The 27,395-nt window shown below is 38.1% G+C and overlaps 1 protein-coding gene and 1 long non-coding RNA gene across 4 annotated transcripts in view; one reads left to right on the forward strand and one right to left on the reverse strand.

The window, feature by feature from the left end:
• Window positions 1–25,762, reverse strand: part of LOC130837072 (uncharacterized) — a 51,023-nt gene extending 25,261 nt beyond the window's left edge. The window contains exons 1-3 of one of the 2 annotated variants that reach the window (XR_009049249.1): window positions 25,371–25,762; window positions 23,709–23,810; window positions 17,800–17,842 (exon numbers count right to left, since the gene is read on the reverse strand). This is a non-coding gene — a long non-coding RNA (uncharacterized LOC130837072). Of the gene's footprint in view, window positions 1–17,787; window positions 17,843–23,708; window positions 23,811–25,370 lie in introns of those variants that run through there. The other variant, XR_009049248.1, reaches the window with a different exon arrangement.
• Window positions 1–27,395, forward strand: part of FYB1 (FYN binding protein 1) — a 91,144-nt gene that overhangs the window by 39,973 nt on the left and 23,776 nt on the right. For both annotated transcript variants that reach the window (XM_057709849.1, XM_057709850.1), the window contains exons 2-8: window positions 4,261–4,417; window positions 17,838–17,884; window positions 19,754–19,773; window positions 20,207–20,241; window positions 21,243–21,363; window positions 23,933–24,092; window positions 24,588–24,732. In XM_057709849.1, the coding sequence (XP_057565832.1) occupies window positions 4,261–4,417; window positions 17,838–17,884; window positions 19,754–19,773; window positions 20,207–20,241; window positions 21,243–21,363; window positions 23,933–24,092; window positions 24,588–24,732 (685 nt within the window). The remainder of the gene's footprint in view (window positions 1–4,260; window positions 4,418–17,837; window positions 17,885–19,753; window positions 19,774–20,206; window positions 20,242–21,242; window positions 21,364–23,932; window positions 24,093–24,587; window positions 24,733–27,395) is intronic.

Raw genomic sequence — 27,395 nt, forward strand, 5'->3', positions numbered from 1 at the left:
CTTTTATGTTTATAGAATGCTTCAGGCATTTCAGGATGCTTCCATACATATCAGCTTATCTAATCCTTAAACCTATGTGAAGTAGTTGGGGTCATATCACTTCCTCTTGACAGATGGAAAAATTAAATCATATGGAAGTTCCGTGATTTGCCAAAGACAAAGAGCTCCTTGGTGATAGAATTGGTGGCAAAATCAAAGTTTTCTCATTTCTAGCTCAATTCTAAGACATCCCAACAAAACCGTAATTAGAAATTAAGTCTAATGTCACGGTTTTATGACAATTGAGGGCAATACGATACAGTGTCTTTGGTTTTGTAGAGGAATCCATGGGTTAAAAAGGAAATCCAAAACCACAACTCAAGATGCTCCTTAGACCCCTTGGGACATGAAAGTTACAAGCACCTTCTTTTCTTTTTTTGTTAATAATTTTATTTTTATTTATTTATTTATATTTATTGGTTGCGTTGGGTCTTCGTTGCTGTGCATGGTCTTTCTGTAGTTGCGGAGAGCAGGGGCTTCTCTTGTTGTGGAGCAAGGGCTCTAAGCCCGCGGGCTTCAGTAGTTCAGCTTGTGGGCTCAGTAGTTGTGGTTTGCGGGCTTTAGAGTGTAGGCTCGGTTGTGGCGCACTGGTACAAGCACCTTCTTAATCAAAAGTCATAAATGTCAGAATCTATGGGGTAGATTTCCCGAGTCCTCATAGATCTTTGTGTTACAAGATTATTGTGACAATATCAGGAACCATATTTAATTGTCAAAAAAATCTAAAGTGCAAAGTCTGGGCAATAACACAATTTCCATTTTCTACAACACGAGTACACTCCCACCGTCACCATTTCTTCATTAATCATCCCCGCCCCTTCTTCCCATCCCTTCCTTCCTTCCCCCTCAATTCTGTTTTTCCATTTATAGTTTTAGATCCTGACATAATGTCAGCACTTTGGGTAGCCTGTGTTTCGGTGAACCTGGAGCCACCCTTCAGGGCAGGGCCAGATAACCCCCAGGCACTGCTGATTCATGGAGGCCTCTCCCAGCCATTTCCTCTTGGTAGAATACCCCATGTGTCCCACCCATCCAGGCCTGCCTGAGCCAGGGCACGTGACTTGTGCAAGACCTCTTCTGAGCTTCCAAAACTAAAGAAAATGAAAAGTTTGAATCGGAGGTTAACTTCCCAGATTCTTGAGAGTTGTTTTCATGTTCTAGAAGGTTCTGCAAGTTGTCTCCCCTTCATTCCCAACTCTCCCCATTTTTCCTGTAACCAGTATGAACTGTTCCCTACTATAAATATAGTCAGTTCTCTTTTGTTTTTGCCATTAGTCACATTTTGTAAATTATGGCTAAGGATTTTATTATCAAAATTATTACATCTCTTGTGGAAGTTCAAGCACTACAGCAAGGTGTACGTCAAGCTCTCATTTGGCTTTTTAGCAAAATGCCCAGTATCTACTTCTTGAAGCCTTGAGCTCCTGTGAAAGGTTGAGGAACACAGTTCCTGAATCTGACTTGGGATGAGAGTGGGCAATAAGATGCAAATTCACCTGATTTGCTCACTGCCACTGAGCTGCCCTATACTGTCCAGGAGGCTAGCACTGCCTACTGCTATGAGGCCTGTATCCCCACACAATCCTTTCATTCTTTGGGGAAGAAATTCCAAATGGTCTTTCCAATTCTTGTAAAGCCACAGTCTGCCTGGGCAATATCACCTGAAACTTGGGGGATAAGACCCATATGTGTACACATATAGAGAGATGGGTGGATGGATGGATAGATAGATCAACTGATTAGAGTTTGGGGTGTTAAGTTTTAAATTTTACATTTCTAATTCTTGATGCCAACTAAACTCTGAACTTGTTCTTTATTTTATTTATTTCATATCTTTTAAATCTTTTCATGATTTTATTTCAAACTCCTCAATTCCAACTCATGAGACTTTCTTTTCCTGTCAGCCCATATCAGTCATCCATCTTTGGAGGCCCATTTTCCACTAATTCCTGAATATCTACTTTCCTGCTATCTGGTTTCCAAAATCAAATTCTGAAACATGTATCCAAAACACCAATACACCTAAATGCCTTTACAGGCTACTTTATAGTCTCCAGAGCTAGTACTGCCCTAATGAAACTGAAAAGAGTTGTTCAAAATTGAACTAAGAGGAAAAGTACCAACTAGAAAAGCTGGACTTATGAAAATGTGTTAATATGACCATTTGAACTTATCAGTAATTTCCATTTCATGACTTTGAGGGCATGAGAAGAACATAGCAGAAAGGGCACAGACATCACAAGAAATCAACTAAGGTTCAAATTCTGGCTGAGTCTGAATGCCACCTCTACTGCTTACTGACTCTCTGAACTTGAGCAGTTTTCTTAATTATCAAATGGAAACTAGATAATAACATATACCCAAAGGGGTGTTATGAAAGTTAAATAAAATTCCATATGCAAAATGCCTAGATGGTTCAATATCCACCCTTTTCTTTCCATCACATCAGACTAGATTTTTGCTTTTGAGAATTCCAATATTACTCATTATATTTTGGTATATTTTATACCGTCCACATGAAGATTTTAGAGCCAATCATATTATAGTAAGGTGTCTACCCGCTTTTCTCCCCCTGAAAAACTAAGATGCTTTTCCTTAGAATTATTTTGTATACATGCAAATATATTCCTTGTAGTATTTGAAAGTGACCGTAGATTTTGCAAAGCAAAACATTCCGTTGATAAATGCTAGTGTAACATAGGAAGACTTTAGCATGTGTTCTCCCAAGCTTAATGAGGAAAAAGACACTTACACAGTTTAGTGTTTCATTAAGCCTGTCAAATCATCTCTAAAAACTTTCCAAAAGTGAAGGAAAAAGAAAAACCCAACCAATCCCTCTCCATCTCCCAGCCCTGCTTTCCTCTGGTGCTGCTGCACCCTCAGGCAAGCCCTCTGGTGGTGGTGAGATGGCTGCAGAGTTCCAAGAGGACCCCCTTGGAGTTCCAAGCCCAGTGGAAAGGCAGTCACATCCCTTTCTGGGCAGCTCCAGTTATTAGAACCAGGGAAGGAAGAGTAGATGCCAGGCAGGCAGAAGAGCAGGGGTGTACCCCAGATGCCCATCAGAAAGTCTCTTAAACTTGTGTAAAGTTAAAACAGTAGCACATGGGTTTCAGGGTAGGTCAGTTTTTAGTGTATCCAGTTCATCATCCCCAAACCATGTTTATAATTTCTCACCTTCAGGCCTTAGATCACTCTCACATAGTGGTGCCTCCAACTTATCAAAATCTTGACCGAGTCCTAACCACTGGACCCCCAGGGAATTCCCAAGAATTTACTCATTGAATTAGAGAAAAAGTAGTTAAGTCCTACATATCAAAAAAAAAAAAAAAAATTAACTTTATGACAAAAATGAACTAGACAAAATATTTCTAACAAATGAAATCAGCTAGAAATTTTTATTTGTCAGATTTATAAGGGAACTAATTCTCCCTACCTCAACCCCCAAAAATAGCTGCCAAAAGAGAAAATGAGCTAATCCTGTGAGATTTGTTCCTGGCAAGGAGTGTCACAACTTAGGGGTGCAGGGGCTGAGCAGTTTTTAAAGCTCCAAGAGGACTGGGAGAGAGAGGGGAGAGGGTAGTATTTTTTATGATCGCCATAAGTGAAGAACTTTGGAGAGAGGCAGAAATATCTAAAAGGAATTCAGAAACTTTTTGCATGATATATAAATAGTAGAAAAGTGGTTTCCAGGGGCTGGAATAGGGAAAAAAGGGGAGAAGTGGTTGGTCAAAGGGTAGAAACTTTCAGTTATAAGATGTGTAATGTCTGAAGATCTAAAATAAAACATGGTGACTGTTGATAACACTGTATCATATAATTGAAATTTGCTAAAAGAGTAGAATTCAAATATCCTCACCACCACCCCCCCCCAAAAAAGTAAATATGTGAAGTGATGGATGATAATTAACTTGACGGGGGGAAACCTTTCACAATGTAAATGTATATCAAATCATCATATTATACATTTTAAATATCTTATAATTTTATTTGTCAATTATACCTGTAAACTGGGGTGGGCGTAGGTAGGGGAAGAAATGGAACATTTAAAAAGCCATGTCCCGTGATACTGAGAGTATTACACTCTTTAAAGCATTAATTCCATTTAAAATGCATTTCCTACATATTTGTGTTTAAAATCCTCATTTCTACATACTTGGAATAGCAGTTCTTGTATTTTGAAGATTTGTATTAATTCACAGTATTTTTTGCTTTTCTTCTTAGGTACCAGCAAAGGCCCAACATCTTACTCAACAACTGCCCTACCACCACCTCCTCCACCCCATCCGGCCAGCCAACCACCGTTGCCAGCCTCTCACCCAACACAACCTCCAGTCCCAAGTCTACCTCCCAGAAACATTAAACCTCCCTTAGATCTCAAGTAAGCAAAAGATTACCTTGCCATTTCGTTGTCAGTCTCTTGCCATGGATTTTCACACTATGCTTGACTGAATGCTGAGGGCTCCGCGGTAAACTGATGGAGCCACAAAGCTGGGCAGTTGGCAGCGGGGAGGGATGGCTGAGCAAGCTGCTCTCACACCCCCATACCCTTGAGCAACTCATTTATCTGTTTTTACAGTGGTTTTTCCCCTTAAGAGTTCATTTGAAGAAAATTTTCAGTGCCTTTTTAGAAGTTCTGAAGCATTCTTCAGGTCAGCACCACCACCACCATTGTCATCACCACCACTGTCATCACCACCACCACCATTGTCATCACCACCATTGTCATCACCACCATTGTCACCACCACCACCACCATTGTCATCACCACCACCACCGTTGTCATCCTCACCACCATTGTCACCATCACCACCACTGTCATCACCACCATTGTCACCACCACCACCACTGTCATCACCACCATTGTCACCACCACCACCACTGTCATCACCACCATTGTCACCACCACCACCACCATTGTTATCACCACCACCACCATTGTCACCACCACCATTGTCACCACCACCATTGTTATCACCACCATTGTCATCCTCACCACCATTGTCATCACCACCACCACCATTGTCATCCTCATCACCATTGTCACCACCACCGCTGCCATTGTCATCACCACCACTGTCATCACCACCACCACCATTGTCATCCTCACCACCATTGTCATCACCACCACCACCATTGTCATCATCACCACCACCATTGTTACCACCACCACCACCATTGTCATCCTCACCACCATTGTCACCACCACCACCACTGTCATCACGACCATTGTCATCACCACCACCAACATTGTCATCCTCACCACCATTGTCATCACCACCATTGTCATCACCACCACCACCATTGTCATCCTCATTACCATTGTCACCACCACCACCACCATTGTCATCACCACCACTGTCACCACCACCACCACCATTGTCATCATCAGCATTGTCACCACCACCACCATTGTCATCACCACCATTGTCACCACCACCACCACTGTCATCACCACCATTGTCACCACCACCACCACCATTGTCATCCTCACCACCATTGTCACCACCACCACCACTGTCATCACCACCACTGTCATTACCACCATTGTCATCCTCACCACCATTGTCACCACCACCACCACCATTAGCATCCTCACCACCATCACCATTATCATCACTGCCACCACCACCATCATTGCCATCATCTCCACTATCACAACCACCATCACCACCTTTATCATCACTGCCACCACCATCATCATTGCCATCATCACCACTATATTTTACTCACTGCCTATGATGTGCTAGGCACTTTACATGTATAACCCTTATAACTTTATTGAGTGGATAATGTTATCATCCTTTCACAGATGAGTAAATGGAACTTTACAGAGGCTAAGTAACCTTTCCAAATGTGAGTCAATGTCAGAGTCCAAAGTAAATGTGTGCTTTTAACCACTCTGCTAAATAATCTACTTTAAGTAAAAAAATGGAGATTTTCTCGGAATATTCAGATTTTTGACTTGTATTGAAAAACTAGGAAACTGATTCAAGCCCCTCTCAGATGGTAGTTTTAGAAATGTCAAAACTGTGTGGGTTGTTATGTTTGAGCTCTTTATCCGTGATTTATCAGAATAGCTGGTTGAGGAAAAAGCAAGCAGAAGATTGGGATAGAACGAAATGTTGTCTTAAAAAGAAGTAGTCAGACAATGTCAAGCATAGATTCTTTTGGCAAGTCAGAGTAGATCTTCCTTTTCCTCTTCTAGAAAATTATTTTGGTGTGATTCTCCTTTACCACAAGTAAGTAATATGCCAAAATATTTAGCTACAGTTTGTTTTTCCTTCACTTCAATCCCCTACCAGATTGATATTCATTACATTTAAAGTACTTAATATCCACCATTCTTATGATAGAATCTATTAATATCAGTATCTGATTGACAGCTTTCCTTTAATGCTGATGATTACAATTTAGAGCAGTGGTCGAAAACATTTGTCATGGGTAGCCACCACTACATTTCACTTTATTATTAGGCTTTGGGGGTGCGTGTGTGGTTAAACTGCTACTAACTAGAAGGTGTTAGAGCAGCTTAGTGGCTGCTATCTTATATATAACCTGCATCATGCATTTTTGTTAACTACATGCCCTTCCAGGCATTTGAGTTTATGAATCATAATTTATGATAACCAGCTACCAAATAAGAGTGTAAGCCATCTGCCTACTAACATGTAAGTGTCAAAAAAATATTAGTTTAATTAAAATAACTGCTATGTGTTCTTATATACACTTGACTTCTGTGTAAATTACTTTCCTTTTACGTGTTAAATCCTGTGTCTTTTTCCTAATTTTTTTCCTGCTCTGATGAATTTAAGCCATTAGATTTTGATCTTAGTGCTTTTGAATTTTATTATATGACTCTATCCCAGTTACTGACTTCAACTGGGCTTCTGGATCCTGTTTAATTCTAGTGAGGAACTTCAATCAATACCTTGAGCATGAATTCCTGATAATTTATAAGACATAGAGACTGGTAACAATTTGACTGAAGAAATCATGGAGAGGAGGAAGGTTTGGCATTATTCCTGCTGTTTGGGAGTCCCCAAGACCACCCATATGTTTGATGATCCACTAAAAGAACACGTGGGACTCAGCACGCAGTAGTACTTGTGGCTAAGATTTATTTCAGTCGCACTCTCCTTCTAAACCTGGCAGTGGACAGAGTAGGACTACTCTGTCCCAGGTACAGAAATGCAATATATGTGTAACGTTGCTTCCCAGGAAAGCCTATTAGAGACAGCTTTTTACTGAAAGCTAGCACCTAGGCACCCTCTGCCTAGCAACTATCAAAATACTTCTAGAAAGAAAGCATTCACCGTAAGTCGTGTTGTTTGTATAGTCTAGGCATAGCGAAGCACTCTTATCATTAAGTAACTTTTGCTATCAGTGCAGGAAATGCTTTAGGAGCTGAGTTCCCAGATACAAGCCAACAGCCCATCTTGGTAGAAGATTCTTTTAAAAATAGCAGCTTCAAGCCTGCTATGTTAACTCTTTTTGGTAAACCTATCTCCTAGAATCCACTGTGATAAGGTAGAGAATAAAAAGTTGTAGAAGGAAGAAAGGATTTCAAAAAGAAACCAGTAGCCTGGACCACAGCATCATACCGATGCTGGTCAATTTCCCACCTTTGCAGGAAATTCTTGCAAAGTTGAAAAGAGCCCGCCAACCAGCCAGGTTCACATTTTTACTTGTAATAGTGTTTCCATCAGAAATCAGCAAAATCCACCAATCGTAATAAACTTAACCTCATCCCTATTTCCATCATATTAAGGACTGCTAATTAGAAAGTCTGGTTCATCTAAGAGTTACCAACTTCTCAAAATGCATACTCTCAGAAAAAAGGTTGAGAGAAACAGGAATCTTAGATGTTACAATGCCTAGATAAGCTGGAATTGGCACATCTGAAAGTTAAATGTCAGATGAAGAGAACAGAGAAAATGAAAGCTAAGGGACATCTATCAGATGATTTTTTTTTTTTCAAAAGTAAAAATGTGGTGTATGGTGTAAGACTTTCAGGCTCCCATCAGAGAGCTCAAGTAAAATCCAAAATGAAGAAATATCTGGCTTGGAAACTTTCCCCCAAGTAGGGGAAGCTGGAAAAGACACAAAGAGGAAATGAAAGTAAAGTGGGGCTTGATACTCAGGCTCACAAATTTACATTTCCTATGAGAGAGAAATTTACAGAATGATCTTTAAGTAAAATTGTGAGAGATCGGTGTTTCTGTGCTTTTTCCTCACACCACTACCCTTCCAATAATGATATTTTGAGCCACTAATTTGTAACCTTTGTAATAGAAATTCAATGAACAATATAAAGATCCCTGCCCACATAAAACAGAGGGTGAGAGACCCAAGGAAAAAAAATGATAAACAAGTGAAGGATATAATATGTTAGGAAGTATCAAGTGCTATGTGAGAAAATAGAGCTGATTAGGTGGTTTTAGTGTGAGGGTGGGGACAGCGTGTTGCAACTTTAAAGGGAGAGGTGAGGGTCCCTCCCCTTATAGGAAGTTATACTTGAGCAAAAAGTCAAGGAAGTGAAGGAGTTAGGTATGCAGATATCTGGAGGAAGACCATTCCAGGCAGAGAGGACAGACAGAACAAAGCCCTAGAATGTCCAAGGATTCAGAAGGAGGTAGCTGGGGCTGGAGTAGATGAACAGGGGAAGGAGTAGTAGGGAAAGACTCAGCTCATGCAGGTCCCTGCAGGTCATAATAGAGATGGTGGCTCTTCTCCTAAGTGAAATGGGAAACACTGAAGAGCTTGAGCAGAGCAGTGACATTCTCGCACTTATGTTTTGTAAATATCACCTTAACAGCTGTCTGAAAAGAGACAAGGCAAATATTGAAGAAGGGAAACCAGTTAGGCAGATGTTGCAGAAATGCAGGCAAGGTATGGAGGTGGCTCTAACCAGGACGGTGCAGCGGAAGTGGTGAGAGGTCCAGATTCTGGATGTATTTTGAAGGTAGAGACTACAGAAATTGGATTTGGGATGTGAAAGAAAAAGAGGATCCAGGGGGCTCCAAGGTTTTGGGCTTGTGTAACTCCAAGGGTGATGTGTGTCCACCAACTGCAATGGGATTGGCTGAAGGTGAGCAGTTTGGGCTGGGGAAGATAGGAGAGCCCGGCTATGTTAAGCTTGTGGTGTCTCTTAAACACGCAAGCGCAGATGTTGAGGAGGCAATTAGGTACAAGAAGTGAAGAGTCTGGGAGAGAGTTCTGGGTTAAAAATACATATTTGAGAGTCATGGGCATAGATTCCATGCTTAAAGTTATGACACTGTTAAGATCACCAAGGAGGTGAGTTCCTAGAACCAAGGGTTAGAACAACGAAGCACTAGTGCTCCATTGAGGGACTGGCTTCTCAAAGGCATAAATGACTGATAAGATTCACAGTTCTCCCCAGACTATAGAGTCTGTATCGCTTAAGGCAAGAAAACGAATCTCTAATTGGGATCAAAGAAAGAATTTCAGGAGATCACGTGACTGTTATCACCAGCCTACTTCCCAGAAGTCACTTGTCATTATATCATTCAGGTCAGGATGCCTTAAGAATGTGAAGAATTGGAGGCAGGTGAGAATTAAAAATAATAAACATCTTCAAAAAGAAAGTAGTTGAGGCCAAGGTTATACCGTCCTTTATATTGTATCGTTTCCCCACCTAGTGGTCAGAAATCAGCTAGCTCCATTTTCTATTTCCATTTGAAGAGGAACTGAAATGGGTCAAAAGAGTTTGTTTATCATTTTTAGTGTTCATGTCAATATCTTTAGGGTAACACATTTCTTGGTACCATTTTAAAAAAATTAATTATAACTTTAACAGTATAACTGATTCTTCATATGAACACAGAACCACTGGTTGAGTATTGTGGTATACAAAACAAATTACATGGTTATTAATAGTAATGAGAGAGGAAAAGTGAAGTAATAAAAAATAATAAATAATGGAAATGACTAAGGTTGGAAAAGGAAAGCTTAAACAGTTCTTACCCTGAGGTCATTCTTAGTCAGTATAAGATTTTTCTTTTCCTGGCTCTAAAATTAAAAGTAAGAATTTACCATTATAACCTTTTTATGAGTTAGAAATGTTTAACATTTTCTGGAATTTGAGACTTGCCATATCAGTCATGCACTCCCAGACAGTCTTACCTGAGTCCATTGGCTTAGACAAGTCATAGCTTTATAATTTTTCATGCACTAAATACAGGAAGATGTGTTCCAGAGAAAAATTCACAGGATTTCGTTTTCAGGGAGAGCAGGTATAGAATAAAGTTTTATATGTCACTTAGATTTCCTCCTCTTCTTAAAAAAACAAACAGACAAAAGCTAAAGTCACAGAATAAAGGTCATGAATAGCAAGTAAAGTATAAAGGTCAACAGTTCCCATCATCAACAGTCAGGAAATAGCGCTCGAATAGCTTTCTAAACATGACAGTCATAACATTAAACTAATTCTGCTTTTCCTATTTAATTCTGCATGCTTTGTTTACACTAAAACAAAGAACTGTGGTAAAAGACCTTCTTGAATAGACGTCCTTGTTGTAGCAACTGATAAGCTTCCTTTTCCTCTTTACCTGCTCCCTCTGCTTGGTTTTCTAGGACTTGAAGCTTGTGACTAGTTTTGTTGTTTGTCCCTTTATTGCTCTGTGTGGCTTTTCTCAGTGCCTGGAACACTTTTTTTTTTCTTTTTTTTGAGCAATTGGTGACAGTTTCATCTGGGTCTATCCATGACACACCTATTTCTCCCCTCATCTTTCTCCTATTCCTCACTGTTATTCCTATTCTTAACACATTTCATATTTAGTGACTATTTTAAGGTTCTATATATGGTGAATTCAGACCTATATAAAACTAACTAAAATTTATATGCTCTAATGCTGGGTCAATGAATGTGTGTATGTGTACAAACATTACCTACAAGTAATAAATGATTTGCATTAAAGTGCAGGCACGTGTGAGTGTGCTACACAGATCCCCTTCATTTTGCAAATATTTGTTACTCATTCACATGTTTCAGGAAGTAAACGGCAAGTCCACTAGTCTTTTGAACTTAATATTCTTCTTCAAAAATGCTAATAAACAATTCACTTTAGTAATAAATGTTGGTTTCTTAGTATTACTAAGACATCGTTAATTAAGCCAAAAAAAATGAGTCCTATATATGACAGGAATTATTCTAATAGCTTCCTAAAAATGACAGTCATCTCAACTTGAGAAAAATGCACAACGTGAGAGTTGCGAGTTGAGTTTATCTGGGAGAAAATGAGGACTGCCGCCCAGGAGACAGCATCCCAGATAGCTCTGAGAAACTGTTCGAAAGAGGCAGGGAAGAAGATGAGTATATATGTATTCTTGATAAAGGAGGAGTACTTGCAGTCAAACACATTTTTTGTAAGGGGTTTCTGCTAGTCACAAGGAGCAGACATCACCATGTAGGGATTTAGTGCTTTTCTAGATATGAGGGTATGCAAGGGGTGGACTCATAAAGTCAGTTCCTGAAAACATCTTTCTAAAGACCTGTTCCGCCCATCCTCCAAAGCCCAGAGTGCCTCATTCCTGATCTCCACCCTGAATTCCCTTCAAGCGATGTGGAAGGTCTGTAGCTATAGCAGCACAAAGTGATTTAATCCTTGTAGCGGCAGATGGCAAGTTCCAATTGATAGTTGACAGTCATAATAATAAATTAACTAACAAAGTGATAATCTCTTTATTCCAAGGGCTTACCGTCTCATAGGAGGAATAGAGACCTGCAAGTAATTGCTCTATAATTATAGTAACCCAGAATAATCTCTCTAGTGAGCAATGTATGACATATGGAAGCAGCAACTGTGTGAGCTTGGGGGAGTTGGGATAACTTCACAGAAGAGGGAGTATTTAAGAAGAGGCTTAACGATTAAGGAGGGCCACAGCAGGGGATGATGAGAAGGGAGGATTATTCCAGAGAAGGCAAAAACAGCATGGGCTAAGGATGGAGGAACAAGAAACCAGTGTTCAGAGAATAAATGAATTCATTATTGACATGTGAAATGAAGACAAAGTAAGAAGAGGAAGTATGAAAAATAAAACTGTAAAAGAGCAGGACTGATCTTAAGAACTGTATACCATGAAAAGGGCTGTAGATTTTATTTTGTAGAATATCAGTGTATTTTAATGTATAAGAAATTTACATCTTGTGCTTTTACTCAATATTCAATCTACTAAAGTTAATAATGCAAAGGTCTAATCTATTTTAAATACTTAACTTCACATAATATAACTTGCTATGCTATTTATACACCTAGTAATTTTTATTTAAACAAGAATAATTATTTTCAGGGGGATCCCTGATTAATGATTGGACAATTCAGACTAAATTCTTTCAAAGCAATAGTTATGTTTATAATAAATTTAGGTAATTAAACTCCCTTATATGTTTTACATTGCATTATGAATTTACATATTGAATTTTATTTTTAAGCGTCCCCAATACCTGACTGAACAAGTTTCATAACCACTCAGCAAAACCCTCCTGATAACTTAAACAACTCTTGTAAATCTATTAAACCATCTCCAGTTCTCTTAAATACTCCAACTGCATTTGCAATTGGATTTTTCTTATACTTTTTAAGAAACATATTTATTTTTAAAAGTTTTATGAAGGCAAGGAGAATAGCTTAGTGAGCACGCATGTACCCTTCCCCAACTGCAACAATTACGAACTCACTACCAATCGTGTTTCATCTGTACCCCACCCACTTCCTTCTTCTCGTATTATTTTGAAACTGGTACCAAACATCATGTAATTACATCCATAAATATTTCAGTAAGTATCCCTAAAAATAGACTCTATATATTAGTATAAAACATCAAGTCATTGTTCAAATTTCCAGTTGTCTCTTAAATTGTGTGTGGGCTTTTTTATTGGTTTGAATAAGAATCCAAGCAAAGTCTATGGCTTATATGTTTTGTAATTCTCTTTCAAGCTACAGACTCACCCTCTATTACTTTCTTTTTGCTTATTGCAGTTTATTTGCTGAACAAATCAAGTTGTTGATGGGCTTTATAGCTGCCCACAGTCTAGATTGTACTGATTGCTTCCTCACAGTACAGCTTATGTGTCCCCCATTCCTCTGTAAACTGGTAGATGGATATTGTTGGGGGCTTGATCAAATTTAGTTCTATGTCTTAAATGTATTACTTTCTTTATTTAGGTAAGACTCCTTCCTAGGTGATGGTGTATTCTTTTATTAGGAACTCATAATTTTGACTGACTCTATTTTGTGAGGTCAGCAACCATGGACATTCAACACTCAGAGCCCTTACTCTTCAACTAAAATATTATGTCTAACTCACAAATTGCTGAGTGATGTGACACAGAACATTCAACTTAATATCTAATATAACAAATCTCTTAAATATTATGAATATTTAAAATATTGAATATACATATATTGTCCCAATGATTAGAAAACTTATTTCACAGATTTTTGTACCATGGGTTTGAATTACTACATCGTTTCTGTATTTAATTCTGAACCTTCCAAGATCTAAAAAGGTTTACTAAGAAAAACAAGTGACATGTCATGATCAATCTCACTGGACCTTATGCATATATGTTTAATTTTTAATATTCAATTTTTTAAAAAGTGAGTTTATTATATAACAGTTTATGACCACATATATTTATCATCTCAGGTGGAAACTAAGACATGTATATCCATGGCAATTCTTCCTGAACCACAAGAGTACCCACTAAGCCCTTTCTTATGGCCTCAGTGATAGCAAGGCACTTCCTGCTCACATTCTTCAAATGGTGTCAATTTTGTGTTAGATCAGTTTGGCAGCAGCATGAAGAGGAAGACTGTCCACAAGGCTACTGCATGGGTCCTCACTAGCAATGAGAGAATCCTGTTTTTGTGTCTAGCAGGACAGAGGAGAGAGATGGAAAGGGGAAGTGCATTACAGGAGGCACTAAATATGCAGAACTGACAGAACTTGATTAATTTGATGTGGGACTGTAGAAGAGTGAGAAATAAAGGATGACTTGAGGCTTAGGTGGTTAAGTGAATTGTGCTGCGATTCACCAAGGTAAGAAACCTAGTAGGAAAAGCAGATTTAGGCTGGGATGAAAGAGGGAAAGCTCAGCTTCTGGGATGTTAATATAGAACTGTCAGTGGGACATACAAATAAAGATAGGGCGATGAATGGATGGATAGATAGATGATTAGATAGATAGATAGATAGATAGATAGATAGATAGATAGATAGATAGATAGAGATAGATGATAGATAGATGAGTCTGAAACTCAGAAGTGAGGTCTGGGCTTGAGATTTCAACGTGAAGTCACCAACATTAAGTTAATATGTGTAGCTGTGGGAGTATGTGAGAATATGAGACAATCTAGGGGCAAATGCAGAGTCTAAAAAAAAAATGAGGAAGCCAGGGCTAGAACACAAAAGCACACCATCACTTAAAAGGGGAAGTCAGAGCAAATTAACCCACAAAGGAAATTGTGGGATAGTGACCAGAGAGATAAAAAATGAGCGAGAGATTTCCCATGGAAACAAAGGAGGCTCAAGAATGGCAAAATGACCAGTACTATGTGAAGCACCACGAAGCAATCAAGTAAAGTGCAGGCTGAGAAGTGTTTAGTGGACTTGGTAATCAAGTCTTATTTTTTTTTCGTCTTCATTGGAGTATAATTGCTTTACAATGTTGTGTTAGTTTCAGCTGTACAACAAAGTGAATTAGCTATATGTATACATATATCCCCACATCCCTTCCCTCTTGAGCCTCCCTCACCCTCCCTATCCAACCTCTCTAGGTCATCACAAAGCACCGAGCAAATCTCTCTGTGCTGTGCAGCAGCTTCACACTAGCTATCTATTTTACATTTGGTGTGTATATATGTCAATGCTACTCTTTCACTTCATCCTAGTTTCCACTTCCCCTCTCCCCCTGCGTGTCCTCAAGTCCGTTCTCTAAGTCTATATCTCTATTCCTACCGTCACTAGGTTCATAAGTACCGTTTTTCTAGATTCCATGTATATGCGTTAGTGCATGGCATTTGTTTTTCTCTTTCTGGCTTACTTCACTCTCTATGACACATTCTAGGTCCATCCACCTCACTACAAATAACTCAATTTCATTCCTTTCTATGGCTGAGTAATATTCCATTGTATACATGTGCCGCATCTTCTTTATCCATTCATTTGTCGATGGGCATTTAGGTTAATTCCATGTCTTTGCTATTGTAAATAGTGCTGCAATGAATATTGTGGTACATGTGTCTTTTTGAATTATGGCTTTCTCAGGGTATATGCCCAGTAGTAGGATTGTTGGGTCATATGGTAGTTCTATTTTTAGTTTTTTAAGGAACCTCCATACTGTTCTCCATAGTGGCTGTATCAATTTACATTCCCACCAATAGTGCAGGAGGGTTCCCTTTTCTCCACACTCTCGCCAGCATTTATTGTTTCTAGATTTTTTGATGGTAGTCATTCTGACCAGTGTGAAGTGGTACCTCACTGTAGTTTTCATTTGCATTTCTCTAATGATTTGTGATGTTAGCATCTTTTCATGTGTTTGTTGGCAATCTGTATGTCTTCTTGCAGAAATGTCTATTTAGGTCTTCCACCCATTTTTGGATTGAGTTGTTTGTTTTTTGATATTGAGCTACATGAGCTGCTTGTATACTTTGGAGATTAATCCTTTGTCAGTTGTTTCATTTACATATATTTTCTCCTGTTCTGAGGGTTTTATTTTCGTCGTGTTTATGGTTTCTTTTGCTGTGCAAAAGCTTTTAAGTTTCATTAGGTCCCACTTGTTTTTTTTGTTTGTTTGTTTTTCTTTCCCTTATTCTGGGAGGTGGGTTAAAGAGGATCTTGCTATGATTTATGTCATAGAGTATTCTGCCTATGTTTTCCTCTAAGAGTTTTATAGTGTCCAGTCTTACATTTAAGTACTTAATCCATTTTGAGTTTATTTTTGTGTGTGGTGTTAGGGAGTGTTCTGATTTCATTCTTTTCCATGTAGCTGTCCAGTTTTCCCAGCACCACTCATTGAAGAGGCTGTCTTTTCTCCATTGTATTTCTTGCCTCCTTTGTCAAAGATAAGGTGCCCATATGTGTGTGGGTTTATCTCTGGGCTTTCTGTCCTATTCCGTCTATGTGTATTTCTGTCTTTGTGCCAGTACCATACTGTCTTGATTACTATAGCTTTGTAGTATAGTCTGGAGTCAGAGAGCCTGATTCTTCCAGCCATTTTTCTTTCTCAAGATTGCTTCGGCTATTTGGGGTCTTTAGTGTTTCCACACAAATCGTAACCATGAAGGATTAGCAAGGAAGCCAGATTGTAGTCAATGAAGAAATGAGTGGGAGAAGAGCAAGTCAAGTCAGTGAGTATGGACAGCTTTTTCTACTTTGGCTGAGAAAAGGAGGATGGCCTTGGGGTAATATGGAGGATTTAGAAAGGTGAAGAGAAGTGTTTGTCCTTTATGAATGAGAGTAATTTGGGCTGAGGGAGATAACAGTAGTGAGATATTTAGGGACAGGGAGTAAAAGAAGAAGAAGAAGAATATAAATAATATATTAAAAAATAATATGATAACACAGGAGAAAGGGAATAAAAGGGGTAAAATAACAGATCATTCAGATAGGATTCAGAACACAGATGGAAAGAAAAACTTTGTTAGGAAGAAGTAAGGATGGGTGTAACTGTAGATAAGCTTGGGAGTTAAAGGAATGTATTTTCTTTTTTTTTCTTCCTTTGGCTGCACTGGGTTTTTGTGGCACATGGGTTCTTCTTCATTGTAGCCTGTGGGCTTCTCTAGGTGTGGCACACAGCCTCAGTAGTTGCAGCTCACGGGCTTAGTTGCCCCACTGCATGTGGGATCTTAGTTCCCCAACTAGGGATCAAACCCTCATGTCCTGCATCAGAAGGCAGATTCTTAACCACCGGACCATCAGGGAAGTCCCAAGGGATGTGTTTTCTTAAGAGAGTTCACCCCCATAACTGTTATTTTATCAGTGAAATAAGAAACAAGATCATCTGATGATAAGGGAAAGGAGAGGAATAGGATATTTGAGGGAAGTAGTGAAGGTTTTGAATAGCCATTGAGAAGCATGATGCAAGAGAGACTTGACTAGAAAAAACATGTAATGAGATTATAGAATAGTGATAGGGGTACAGCTGAGACTGAATGTCAATCATTTGTAATGTCCTGAATCAGTAAAATGGCGATTTTCCCCAGTTATGCTAATCAACCCAAGAATAGAAATAGAAAATATAGATGGTTCCATGAATCATTAGGGATTCATGGGGCCCAGGTATTGATAACTATTATGAGCAGTTGGAGTGAAGCAGTTTGGAATGAAACACCTTGGAGTCCAAGCCACAAGTGATAGACGCAAAACCAGGTGGAGAACATCTGGAAAAGGGGGAGGAGTCAGGATTGGAACTGACGGTCTTTGGAATCTATACCATACAGCCAGTCACATGCCTTCAGAACCCAGAAATGACTTATGGATATACTGTCATTTTAACAGAAAACATATTACTGCCCTGAAACTACTGATTAATTGTAGGTGCTCACTTTGAACGGACAGTGCTAACTCAAGCTCCCCGATTCTCCATTTTTGCAGCAGTAGCAGCATCAGTACAAGGCTAAAGCCTATTCTACTGACTTCTGAAGTTTTAAATCAGAGCAGATATGAAAAGGAAAAGAGTTATTTTTAAAAGATACTTTTATTCTTTTTTTTCTTCATTGTAAAGGGAGCACCTACTTGTTCCATTTTCACTTTTTCTTCTCTCTTGTTTGCAGAGGCCCTGTAAATGAAGAAAATCAAGATAGTGTCATGCACTCTGATGGTAAGAGGCGAAAGATGTTTTATTTGTTCCCTTAGATACGGAAGTTGGAGTTAATTATCCTCATAGGGTCATTAATGGGTCATTATCATCATGGGTCCATGCAAGACCCCTCTCTTGTTTTACTTATTTATTTATTTCCTTGTATCTCCATGACCTCCCTTTCCTTCATTCCCCTTACCAGAGACAAATATTCCCATGTACTTAGTGTGTGTGTGTCTTTTGTACATATTCTTTGCATGCTGTTGTATGTGTATATTTCAGTTTACATAAACAGTATATCATAGCTCACACTGGCCTTTTTTTTACTCTCAGCTAAGGTGTTTTGAGGGGCTCCTCCATGTTGTGCATGTATATTTAATTTCTGTCTGCTGACTACTGCACAGCACTCCACAGTACACATCCTGTGCATTCACATTCCACCTTCAACTCACTGGTACCACAAATAACAGTTCAGTGCACCTTCTTGTCCATAGCCCTCTGTGGACCTCTGAGAGCCTTGCTGTAAGATGTGTATCGAGTAGTAAAGTGGCTTCTTGTAAGCTATAGCATATTCATTTTGACTGGGTGGGATTAGAGTGCTCTCCAGAAGAGCTGCCTCTGTGTGCACTCCCATCACAGGGCATGAAGATTCCAAGATGCCTGCCTTTCACCAGTGCATGGTACTATGAAGCTTTCTAATTGTTTCCGGTCTTGTATGCATAAAATGATGTCTTGTTTCACTTTCATATCTCTGCTTGCTATTGAGTTGAAATATTTGATTTGTTTATTAGCCTTTGTGGTTTTGTCTTTTGTAAGTTGCCAGTTCCTATCCCTTGACCATTGTTTTCTTGGGGTTGGTGTCCTTTTCTGGCTGACTTGCAGGAGTTCCTTTGTACTCCAGATGTTTATCCCATGTCAGTTGTAGATGTTGCAAATATCCGTTGTCTACGAACTTAGTCCATGTGGTCCTTCACTGAACATAAATATATTTTGATATAATCAAATTCATTAATATTTACTTTGTAGTTCGTACTTTTTAAGTTTTATTTAAGAAGTCCTGTCCCTAGGAAATACAAATATTATCTCCTATGAACTTTATCCTTTATAATTAGGTCTTTGATTTCTTTGCAGTCCACTTTTGAGGAGCACCAAAAATCTAGATTTGTTGTCTCATGTACAAAGCCAGTTTTCCCATTACCATACTTTGAAATCCACCGTTTTCTCATTAATTTATAATGCCACATTTACTATATTGACTCTATTGGTGTGTTTGTGTCTTTGCATAATGTGTCTATTTGTGTATATGTAAATTTGTGAATCTGTCTCAGCTCTCTGCTCTATTCCACTGGTCTATTCATTTGTATATCAGTTCCACACTGTTTTTATTATTATTGTTTTAGATGATGTCTTAATTCCTGGTAATTTGTTGATATTACAAAACCCTTGAGCAGTAAAATATCTTCTTAAAAAATCTAATTAATTTGATTTGTTTGACACACAAAAGCAAATCCTTGGGAACAAATAAGTCAAAAAGTGTGGACTGGTTGTGATTTTCTGGTAAAACCTTTGTTCCCTACTACAAGCCCATAAAACCAAATGTGCATGCTATTCATAGAGAGAATAAAGAGTGTCTTCATTAATCTTTGGCTTTTGCATTAATTTATAAAAGCCAATGAAATGATTTTATAGTTGAATTATGAGATTCAAAAAAGCCATAGCAAGGATCTAAACCACGTATTCTATTTTGTACTTCTATAGCTTTGGTAAATTATAAGTTCTTTTACATTATAAACTGTTTTGAAGATTATATTACATCTAATAATCCTGTATTAAAGCACTTCTTAATTACAGTATACTAAATTGTATTCTTTTTTTTTTTTAATACTTTAGGTACTGGAAATCTAGATGAGGTCAGTTTTTTTTCTCCTCATATTGCTGTAAATAGAATATGGAACAATTATTGTGATTCATTTTCTATTGATAGAAACCAACAAATGAAAATTCTTATGAGTAATGGTGATGTTTTTTCATTTATAATCTTATTTCATCTAAAATGCTTGAGACAGAAACACCAATCATTACACTGACTCATAGTAATTTTGTAATGCTAAACATGAACTTAAGCCTGGCTACACCTCTGAATTACACAGCAAGTTATAAAATGAAATCTTTCTGTATTTCCTTTCCCAGTCTACCTCTAAAAAGGGGGAAAAAATATTTTAAACAAGCCAAATTTACACACAAATTTATGCTTGCTTTACTGATTATTTGAGCAATGTAATAATGTGTATGTCCCCTTACTGAATAATTACAATTAACCATCATTAACATTTTTCTTGACAGGAACAAGAGAGTGAAGGAGAAACATATGAAGACATGTATGAGTTACATTTTTTTTACCATGATATTTTCCTTCTAAGATGATTATAGTGATTTGTATGAGGGAGAGTGGACGGACATTCAACACTGAGAGGGTTGGGGTGGGGGGAAGCTGCATTGTTCAAATGAAGGTCATACAATGATAACCTTTATTTCAACACAAAGGACTAAAGATTCTTTTCTTGTCTAAGGATTTTACAGAGGACTCTGTTAAAATGCCTTGTGTGAGAGGTCAGAGGCCTCCAGCCCACTAGACAGCCACAGGCAGGGAATCACGGGGCCAGGAATCTGATTTCTTGCTCCCAGTGTGTCCTTGGGAAAATGAATTCATGTATACGTTGCCACGTCCTCACCTAGGCAGCGCTACACCTCACAACCCTGCTATGAGAGACGATTTAACACAGCACTGGATGCCAAAGCTTTAGCCTGCTAAAGCAGAAAGATGTTAAAAGGAGCTCCAAAATGGGTTTCTGGGTCGCCCCAAACTAAGAAATTTCTTGAAAAATGAGTGGAAGTCGAAATGAATATGTTATTTTATCTTTTGTTGAATTCAAATAGGTTAGCTTCCTCTACCTAGTTTTTATTCAACTAATTCTGACTAAAGTTTCTGAATTAAGGTTTGCACAAGTGTGTACAAGTGCATGCGTGTACGTGAACTTGTACCAGTGAGTTTGTGAGAGACACAGAGAGAGAGAGAGAGGAGAGAGATTAATTCTATTCATGCCAACGGGCTGCAAGAAACTTTACAAACAGTGCTATCCACTTGCCTGCACAAGCTGTAAGGGCAGCAGAGCCTTTGGAAAGTATCCTCATTCAAATGCATCCTGCTGGTTTTAAGGACAGTCTCATGCACCCAGGAATTTTGACAAGCCTTGGCTTTGTACCTTCCCCTATACTCCTCATACTATCTTCTGTTGTGGGTAGAAACTTCTCTGGATAAGAAGCCCTAACACGTCAATGCCTGCGGATGCTGAAACAACCTTACAATTTTTATCCACAGAGAAACATCCAAAGAAAGAGAGAAGAAAAGGGAAAAGGAGGAAAAGAAGAGATTAGAGCTGGAGAAAAAGGAACAGAAAGAGAGAGAAAAGAAAGAGCAAGAAATAAAGAAGAAATTTAAAGTAAGAGCTTGCTTGCTGATGGGTGAAAAAAGCGTAACCTCTTTTTATAACTTTCACACCAAAAGGCACCATTTTTGAAACCTTACATCGTTGGAGAATTACTCAATCATTGTTTTTTAAAGAGTAACTACCTTCATAACAGTAATGTTTTTGTCCAGTAATCTCCTTTATCTCTGCACTAAAAATGCAATGCAATAAAATCCAAATAAAATATGGCGGGAGCTCAGGAAATTTTATGTCAATTGAGTGAAAGAGTACTTGGTTACTCAAACTCATCTTGAGTCTCGGGGTTGTGCATTTCGTATTATCCTACTCATAATATGAGCTCAGGACCACACACATCCATATCCCTGCGGCATGCATAATAGTGGTACAAGGGACAGAAGTGTCTCTGGATTAACCAGACCTGTCAATAAAGCTCCGTGAGCTCCCCTAACTGCTGCTGTCTAGACCTGACCTACATTTTTGCCCTTATTTTAAGCCTATGTACATGCTGACTTCAGATACCTGTTGTGTCTCCTCCCTCTTCATCCACCTGGATTTCTGACCTCTGTCTTCTCTGATCTCTGATTTCTAATTATGTGGCTTCTATTACTACCACCACTACCGCTACACTTGCAGACTATACGCTCTTGGCTAGTCCGTCTCTGATGACGTGGCCCGTCTGGTATGGGTCTGGTATGTCAGCTATATTTAGAGGGATTATCTAGTTACAAAACTATTCTTCAGTATAAAAAGGATTCACATCAAGTTTCCCTTAAATATTTAATTCCTCCAGAACATTTGCTGTATGGTTTGAATTATAAAAATGTGATTAGTATATCATTTCCTAGTATATTGATTATAGTAAAACAAAAATTCAACGGCAGGGCAAAGGGAAAATGTAAAGCTTAGAGTCAGTTGGACAGATGTGGATTCAAAGTTCAACTGCACATACAAATTATGTGATCATGGACATATTACTAAACTTCTCTGAACCTCAGATTCTTATTTTTAAAGTGAGTAAATGATACCTCTCTTGAAATTTTGTTATGGAATTAAATAAAATAATTCACAGAAGGCACTGTATCTATTATAGGATCTCATTCAATTTTGCTTACTACATATAAGCAAAATTTAAGATTGCAGTATGAATATTAAAATATTTTCCTCATACAGAATATATGGCTACCAAGGTTTATAATTTTCAAGTGTAAAACATGAAAAATTCACTTCTTAAATGAAACTCTTTATAACATACTTTTTATGAAGAGATTGTTTATAGTTTTGGAGGAATTATGTGAAGCTTTTCCTTGTGGATTTTTTTTTTTTTTTTTTTGAGAAATCAATTCTGCATTGTTTCATTCATTCATTTGAATAATACTTGTTCATAAGTAAAAAATAGGATATGGAAATCATACCACCAAATATGAACTCAAAAGTTTGTCAAGACTAGGACTTCACACATTATATCTCTTCCACAAAATGTTAATAGATGTTCAAATTAAATAAATAAATGTGAGAACTGTCACAAATCTCCACACTTCATTAATTCTGACAAAATATTCACTTTTTAAAATTCTGAAATTAGGATCCATTTTAACATCATTGGCATATCAAAATTAAGTTAAGCTGCTTTCTTTCTTGCTTTCTGGTCCATAATTAATGATATGTCTTACACTTCATTGCAACACAAGTTCAATAAAATAAAATAGAGCTTCTTCGAAAATCACAATGCATATTTGCATATCAAAAGACCCAAGAAATTCTGTTGAAGACACCAATTTAGGATTAGGAAATTAGGAGTTTAGGATGCATGGCCTCTAAACTAGATTATTCCCCTGCTGTCAAGAAACCACTGTACTATTCAGGATATTAATTTTAAAAACCTCTCATAATATTTGCTTGCTGTTTTTTTTTATTTACAGAGCTATTTCTAAACTGTTATCTTGTTTATAGCAGCTAATGTCTACTCCAAGTTTACAGATAGACAAGTACCACAAAGTTGAAAAAGAAAGAAAGAAAGAAAGAAAGAAAGAAAGAAAGAAAGAAAGAAAGAAAGAAAGAAAGAAAGAAAGGAAGAAAGAAAGAAAGAAAATACTTTTCCCACAAGTACAACCACTATCACCAACTCTTGCTGTTTTAAGCCTGCAGAAAAGCATCAGAATAATTGGACAATGCATAGAGGGGAATAACCTCTGTCTACCAAGCAGACCACCAGCATATACCCCATAAAAACACACAGCACCCAGCATGTTGCACATAAGCGATATTGGGTTATCAGCAGCTTCCTCTGCAAATCTTCCAGAGTTCCCTAGGTCAGCAGATCACTACCACTCCCTCCTGGCCCCCGAGCACGTGCTTACCTGGTCTCTGCTGGTTCTGTCTGACCTCTGCAATTTTCCCCTAACCCTTCCTCTAAGAGCCTTCACCAGGAATGACATTCACCCTCGACTTCTCGTCCAAGCCTGTAAATGTGGGAAATAGGCAGGTTGGCAAGTGGTGGACATACTGTCTTTCAAAACCACATTCCTGAAAGATTTTCTGAATAGTAAAGAAGCCGGTTGTGATTTTTTTTTCCTCTTTGCAGCTAACAGGCCCTATTCAAGTCATCCATCAAGCAAAAGCTTGCTGTGATGTCAAAGGAGGAAAGAATGAACTGAGCTTTAAGCAAGGAGAGCAAATTGAAATAATCCGCATCACAGACAACCCCGAAGGAAAGTGGCTGGGCAGAACAGCCAGGGGGGCATGTAAGTGTTCATTTTCTTCCAAAGTCTTTTCTTTTTGAGCCAGTATGAATGTGAAAATTCTTCCAAAGCTACTCTTAAGCATGACGTTGGGAGCACGTTACAAGGTGGACAAGGATGGGAAGATTTTAAATGACAGGTATAGCTCCATCTTCACCTCCTCTGTGTAATCTTCTTAGTGGGGGGAAATGTAAATATTCATATTATCTCAGGGAGGAGCAAAGGGCATTAGGTTTGTCACTGATGTTAAAAGGCAAAAATGATTCCTATGAATCACTTTGGAATCTTGCAAGTAGACTCTAGGCTTACCCCAAACCACAACAGCATAAGACTGACAAAGTACAGTGAATCGTGTGTCAACAAGTCTATAAATCAGAATTGCGAGCAAAGAAATAGAAGGAAAATTTAAAGAGCAAATGTGCAGTTAATATTTCATTCACAACTTTATGATATTTCAACTACAGTTACCCGAACATAAATTGTTCCCCCTTTTGGTAGACGGCTATATTAAAACAACGGCTGTAGAGATTGACTATGATTCCCTGAAACGGAAAAAGAACTCGCTCGGTGCTCTTTCATCAAGACCTTTTGAAGATGACCAGGAAGTATATGATGATGTTGCAGAGCAGGAAGAGGTTAACAGGTATGTGTAAATACACATTGTAAAGCAAATCAAACTATGTCTTTGTCAGAGATTGTGGATTTTAAGATGCTAGAATTTTACTTTCTCTATTTCCTACTGCTCTTTATCACAAAACTAAATTACTGTTTACAATCACTTCAATACGGATGAAAAGCTATTTGAAACTCCATAGTCTTTTATTTTACTCTTTGGTTATATGTATCAAATACTACTTGAAAGATAATGGGCCATTTGCCAGATATTGCCAAATGTGTTGTCAATCCAAAATGCTTTTTTATGATATTCACTCTGATTTGATCTTAAGGAGATGCCTAAAGTAAATATGACTTCGTAAAATATGAAGCATGAGAGGTAAAAGTTAGCTTTATGAAAAATATAAAATGTTTTTCTCTGAAACCTGAGTCTAAATATATTTGTTGCCCTTATTTGAAAACATAACAGACAAAAATGCTTTTTTACACCAACTCTACTTTGCTCTTTAAGAATAAAAATGTAAAAGCTCAATCCCCTATGATCCCTGGCAATCAAGTAAGGGTCCAACTTTCCATTCATTCCACTAGAATAGCGTGACCTTCCCTGCAAGAATTATGGGACCATCCTTCTGGGGCAGGGGAGGGTGGCCATCTTCTCCCACGTACCTTTCCTTCCCTTCTCTCTCTTCTCTGTCTCCAGCTCCCTTTATCATTGCCTCTTCTTCTGTCTCTTTTCCCTACCTCTGATCTTCCTTGTTGTTTCTTCTCCTTCCTTTTTCATTCCCCTTTCCTTTCATTCCTTCTTGCCTCCAATATCTCCCTTTCCTGGTAAAGCCATAATCCCTTCAAGTTGAAGGAAAAGGAGAAGGAAAATCTCCAGCCCAGTGAAGAATCCTAGTTTTTCTATGCCTACTTTGTGAAATTGGGAACCCCACCCCGCCACATGATCCCAAAACACATGATCTGTGCTAGATCTTCATCTGGGGGGAAAAAATGTGTCTGCATTCTTCATAAGTCAAATTTGAAAGAAAAAATGTTTTCATTATCAACCATTTTAAAAATGTAAAATGATCCAAATAGTAATATTTAAGTTTCCCTCTTGTGGTCTTTGAGCTCATGGCATCAATTAAACTTATGTTTCTCTCTGTCAGTTTTGTCTTTCTCAAATGAATAATAGGGAATTCCCTGGCAATCTGGTGGTTAGGATTCTGGGCTTTCACTGTCCAGGGCCCAGGTCCAATCTCTGGTCCAAGAACTAAGATTCTATAAGCTGTGTGGCACAGCCAAAAAAAAAAAAAAGATAGCATTCGATGCCTTCTCACCATGTTATGATCATAAATGATGCAATATATATCAAAACAAACAATGTATGCTCCAGAGTTTACAGATCATAAATTGGCCTTAGCAATAAGAAATATCTTGACCTAGTTTGAAAGTCAGTAAATGCCAGTTTTGGGGTCAAAGTTCCAAATGGCCATATTCTGAGAGTTTCAGAATTTTCTGGACGTGAGTATGTCTTACCACATATATTATCAACAAATATACCTTATGTTTGTCTTTTATCTTTTTTTTAAAAAAAAACACATTTCTCTTGTTTTGGGATTAAAGAACCCCAGTTATATTAATATATGTGTTTAAACTGATGAACATATTCAAGAAGAATATAATAAATCCACAAAAAAGGGATGATGTCCTTAAAATGAAGCATTATTTTCCATAATAGGTGACTATTATGGAAACTATAGTTTCCCAAAACTAATGCTATTATTTTTTCTATTTTATCTAGTCTATGCATAGCACAACTTTAAAAGACATCTCTAGTTAGTAAACACATAGCAGAAAAAGAATCTTCTATTCAATAAACTGGGGTTGGAGGAGGTATATGGTTTTAATGCTTAATACGAGGGTGAGTCAAAAATTATCTGCACTCTGGTTGTAGTTTTAACAGAAGTTTTAATATAACCAGAGTGCAGATAATTTTTGACTCACCCTCATATTTTAAACAAATATAGCACCAAAATATTTACTAGCATCTATTGGAAGAAGAGACATCACTTCTACACAGGTTTTTTTTTTGAAACTACAGCTGCTACTGGCAGAGATCTCATAACAGAACATGCTTTGTCCTTAGTAGAACAAGGAAAGATGCTGAGTATAGCTGGCAACTTGTCCTGGCAAGAATAAGAGAAGGCACCATCCTCTCCTCTCCCTCCCCCCAGATGCCTCCTGGTTCCTTGCACTCTCTAACAGCTCTTTCCCAATCCCTCCAGGGTAAGAAGAGCTGATTGTGTACTTTAAACTCTGTGAGCAGACAGGAGGCTTAAAAACACAGGTCCAGACAGCTGTTCTTCTCCCTTGCTTCTCAACTGAGCAATTTTTTTGTAATAAATGTGAAACATTGAACAAAAGGAAAGTACAAATGCAAATACCGCTCCTCCATCACAGAGAGAACATTCTTCTGTGTATGTTTCCCAGCCTTTTTCCTGCCATTTATCCTTTCCTCTTTCTCTTTCCTCCTCTATTCCCACACTTTCCTCTCCTTACCTCTCACTCATCTGATCAATGGTTTGTATTCCAAAAAGACCATTATAGAAAATTGAAGAACTGCTCTAGAAATGAAATCATGAATGGTGGCTTTGCTCCTGATTATGATAATCCTGTTTTTTGGAGAATTGGATGTGAGAATCTCCA

Source organism: Hippopotamus amphibius, chromosome 15 (assembly GCF_030028045.1).
Source record: "Hippopotamus amphibius kiboko isolate mHipAmp2 chromosome 15, mHipAmp2.hap2, whole genome shotgun sequence".
In the NCBI taxonomy this organism is placed as follows: domain Eukaryota; kingdom Metazoa; phylum Chordata; class Mammalia; order Artiodactyla; family Hippopotamidae; genus Hippopotamus; species Hippopotamus amphibius.